This window comes from Suillus paluster (assembly GCF_016628075.1).
Source record: "Suillus paluster strain FC165 chromosome Unknown EDB91scaffold_112, whole genome shotgun sequence".
NCBI lineage: Eukaryota > Fungi > Basidiomycota > Agaricomycetes > Boletales > Suillaceae > Suillus > Suillus paluster.
Genome location: NW_024537672.1, coordinates 106,117 through 109,991, shown reverse-complemented (window position 1 = coordinate 109,991; position 3,875 = coordinate 106,117). Strand labels below are relative to the sequence as shown.

Sequence of the window (3,875 nt, the reverse complement as noted above, 5' to 3'; positions counted from 1 at the left end):
TAATCTCCTCCCTTGGCTCGAAATGCAATGGTGTTTGAAAGGTCTGCGATCTTGTCTCACTATCTTATCTGAAGGGGAGGAACTTACAGTCCGTATATTTCCTCACTGGTTTTACGTCGGAACCTGACCTGCGCATTCAGGAATACTTATGCCCCCCATACTCAGATGTAACCTCCGAGATTCATCAATCCGAAGCTTAATATGTTATGCAGGGTATCAGTTGTCTTGTTATCGCACATGGACCTTTTTCACGTTGCTAGTATTTACAGTAGTAATTATATATTTTTCTAGGCACACTACGAGCAAAATGACTGTATTACTGTTGTAGACTATAGTGGGCACCTTCGTTGTAAAGAAGGTGGCGCTGCACCAACCTTGTATTTACATTCGATATGGAGAGTTATCTGCAGGGAAAGGGGACGGTACCTGACGGTACGATACGAGGAGGAAAACATATGCATGAGACTGGAGTGAAAAGCTGATAGCCGTCACGTAGCATATAGTAGGGACTCGGGGTAAAATGTAAATCGACCTTGTCAAATATCTCGATGATGGCAGCAGGGCGAGAGGGTGTTGCAGTAGCAGATGCAGATGTCGCAAAACCCATCTGGGAACGCAACAGTGACCTTCAAGTACTGCCGATGCTCTCACTGGCCTTGAGTGTGGGTGGCTTGAGAGCGGTTCATGTTCTTGCATGGTGAAGCGACATACTCACAAATTACTATGTGTTGCCATGCATTGAACCGCATGAACAGCAAATTATGTAGAGGAAATAGGACCACATGTCCTTTTGTCCTACCTGGTTGGGACGTCCACGACATGGAGCCTGTTACGAGAGACGCATCACAGCAGGAAAGTTCCCCCATCCCACGAAGCCATTGTCTGAGAGTGGTCCGATGGTGATTATTTTCGGTATTCCAGAGTCGTATAGCGAGGACAATCATCAATCGCAACCCTCAAGATGTTTTAATCCACCGAGCAGAATTCATTCGGCCGCGCAGTTGATGCAATAGTGGGGTGATATATTCGTTCATACATACAGTTCTTCGATTTAAATCCGTTAGTTTCCGTCAGCTGCAGATTTACCATCAATAAGTTTATCAATAATTTCAATCGCACCTTTTTATGCGACCCAAAGGGCGCGCTAGAGCTCACATCACTCCAACCTGGTATCCCTTCAACACTTAAGTTGTAAAGGTACTTCATCGAAGTGTCCTGAGCATCTAGGATTTATGTCCACGTGACCTATTGTCTGCGGCCCGGCTTTTACACACTTGCGCTTCAAGACCCGTACACGCATATCATTTCCTTACCCAGAACAAAGTAAAGTCCAGCACCTCAGCCTTCGACCACTACTCACCCACGCTATGTAGTACGACCTTCTCTATCCCAGACATGTTCGGCATCGCTTCTGGCTCTTCTGCTGCATTCATGCAACCCACTTCCACCTGTAGGAATCATTCCTGCAGCGTCACTGGAGCAGATATGCTCCACGCAGTCCCATGCACTCCTCTCCGATACACCACAACACCCTAGGGAAGACATTTGAAGAACAATCATGCAGTCACCAAACAGTTCCATACCGCGCCCTCACCATGTTTGAGCTCAGGAGTCGAAAGCAACGCGTTACATGGTTTTCCATTTGGACTCGGCGCTACGTTCGAATCGCCTACTCCACTATCTCCTGATGGTTTTCTACCATGCACGTGCCCTATGGGAGATCCGGTCGTTCGAGTTCGGTTTCACCGCACGCAGGAGATGCCCCGGTTATGTGATGACCCGCGACTGCAGAACGGCGAGGGAGGGTATGATACGAAGAAGCTGTTGGGAGGTATAACACCTGGTTGCGTCGCCCGCCAAGTAGCCGGAGACTTTGGAAAAAGGACACGCATGAAAAGATCAGTAATGCCCGTATGTTGGATTGGCAGAGAGTCGAAGTAATCATGGCCAAGAACTTGTTGAAAACGTAGCGGATTGCATGTGAGGGTATGCGGAAGGCAGGAAGCATCTGTCGACTATCTCATCACTCAACGGGCGTAGCAACGCAACACAGGCGAGTTTCAAGGAGTATCAGCCCCTGAAACGCAACTAACCTGCGTCGGAAGGAAGCACAATTTGTTGCATCGCCACGGTCCTCTCCTGTTTAAAAGGCGTGCACTTAGCTGCTAATTCCTCAGCCCTTCTGTTTTCGCGGCTCACCCAGGTGCAGGCAGTATGTTCGTTCTGTCCCATCCGGTTACCTTCCACTAACCGCATCATCCTACAGCCTCTTTGAAGAACTTTCGTGCACTTTCGTTTAACTTTTAACATTGCGTTTTCTTGTTCCCCTTTTATTTTCGAATTCTTACGACTCCACTCATTGACCATCATGCGTTTTGCTGCCCTTATCGCTTTCGCTGTCATCTCGTCGACTGTCCCTGGTTTTGCTGCCCCTGCTCCATACTCGTATGTCTCTGTCAGACAGCCACTGAGCAGACCCACTGAATGCGTTTCTAGTCCTCGCTGGGTCGCCTCCAAACGCGATACCGCGTCAACGGGTGTCAATACGGTCGTCGACACATTAGTACACAACCACACCATCCCTTTCCGCATAGGGACAGTCATCCTGCCGCATGCCAAGTGCGTCTACCTCCTGAAGATTTTAATTGATACTGACATCTTGCTAGTGACACCGTTCCTGAAGTCGAACGGCTACCGGGTGGTCTAGCTGTCAATGGGACAGAGACTAATCCGACCCTTACTTCTAAACGTGACACCACCTCCGATATCGTTCATGCCATTGAAGCAGCTTTCGACGGGCTGCTTGGTGCAAGAAAGCGCGACGTCACTGCAGACATCGCTACCGCGCTCCACACTATTCTGGAAGCAGCCGGCTCCGTGTTGAGCGATGTTAAGAGAGATTCAACCTCCTCTAATATCGAAGATCGCAGCATCAAACCCCCCGTGCTGTCTTCCAGCGCCACGACCGGGCCCAAGAATACCGGAAGCTTGTATTCCATCGGCGGCGATCTCATAGCCATCTGGAATGCGATCAACGGCAGCCCTAGCAGCAGCAACACCAAGCGGGACTTGATCCTAACCTCTGATGGAGTCGATATCACCAGAACTTTGGGTGGGGCAGCATCCCAGTTCGAAGACCGCAGCTTTACAATCCCTTCCAGCGTCGAAAACGCCTTATCGAAGCTGGCTAGTGGCACTGGTGTGGGAGGTACTGTTGCGTCAGTGTTGTCTGCCTTCGAAGGAAGCGGCAACAGCATGAAGCGCGAGCTTGGCGTGGATGCAAGACACAACCATGACCAGAAGCGTGTCGTCTCCTCTGATGTCGAAAGCATCCTCCGGCAGATCATCGCTGCTTATGAGGGTGCCATGGACGGATAGGGCAGCGCCTTTGCCTCTACGAAGCGTTGTACGAGCAATAACAGCTTCATGGGCCTTACCGATATCAATCATATCATTACCCCGGAGCAGCTTGAAGAGCTTATGACTGATTCGTATTACGCGTAGTAGTTTTTGTTGGAGGCTACTTTTGATACTTGTTAGCTAGCATATGACTCACAAACTGTGCCGTTAGTAAACAATATACGGAGTGAACCTGGATTCTGCTCCGAAGAGCTTTGATCATCTCTGGTTCAAACCTGACATATTTTCTTTAATAAACAGTTGAACCGAAAAGAAACTCTTCATCGAAATGACCACACCCATCGCGGCTGTGTGAGACTGCGAGTTATGTCCCCGAATTTGGTTCCAAGCCCTTTGCCGGCTGCCTGGTGACGCATCCCCCATTTGTCCCTAGACAACTGCGTCGCCTCCGAATCATGCGTCGTGTCAGGGCCCTGGAAGATAATCGGTACATTGCACCAATAGTGCCCATGAGT

At 49.5% G+C, this 3,875-nt stretch overlaps 1 protein-coding gene across 1 annotated transcript; it reads left to right on the top strand.

Moving 5' to 3' along the window:
• Positions 1-2,154: 2,154 nt before the first annotated feature.
• EDB91DRAFT_82594 (uncharacterized protein) lies at positions 2,155-3,449 on the top strand. Its single transcript, XM_041328527.1, has 4 exons — positions 2,155-2,212; positions 2,267-2,445; positions 2,497-2,619; positions 2,667-3,449. Exons 2-4 carry the CDS (start codon positions 2,369-2,371, stop codon positions 3,376-3,378), a joined length of 912 nt encoding a protein of 303 aa, XP_041171093.1. The 5' UTR covers positions 2,155-2,212; positions 2,267-2,368; the 3' UTR covers positions 3,379-3,449.
• The last annotated feature ends 426 nt before the right edge of the window (positions 3,450-3,875 follow it).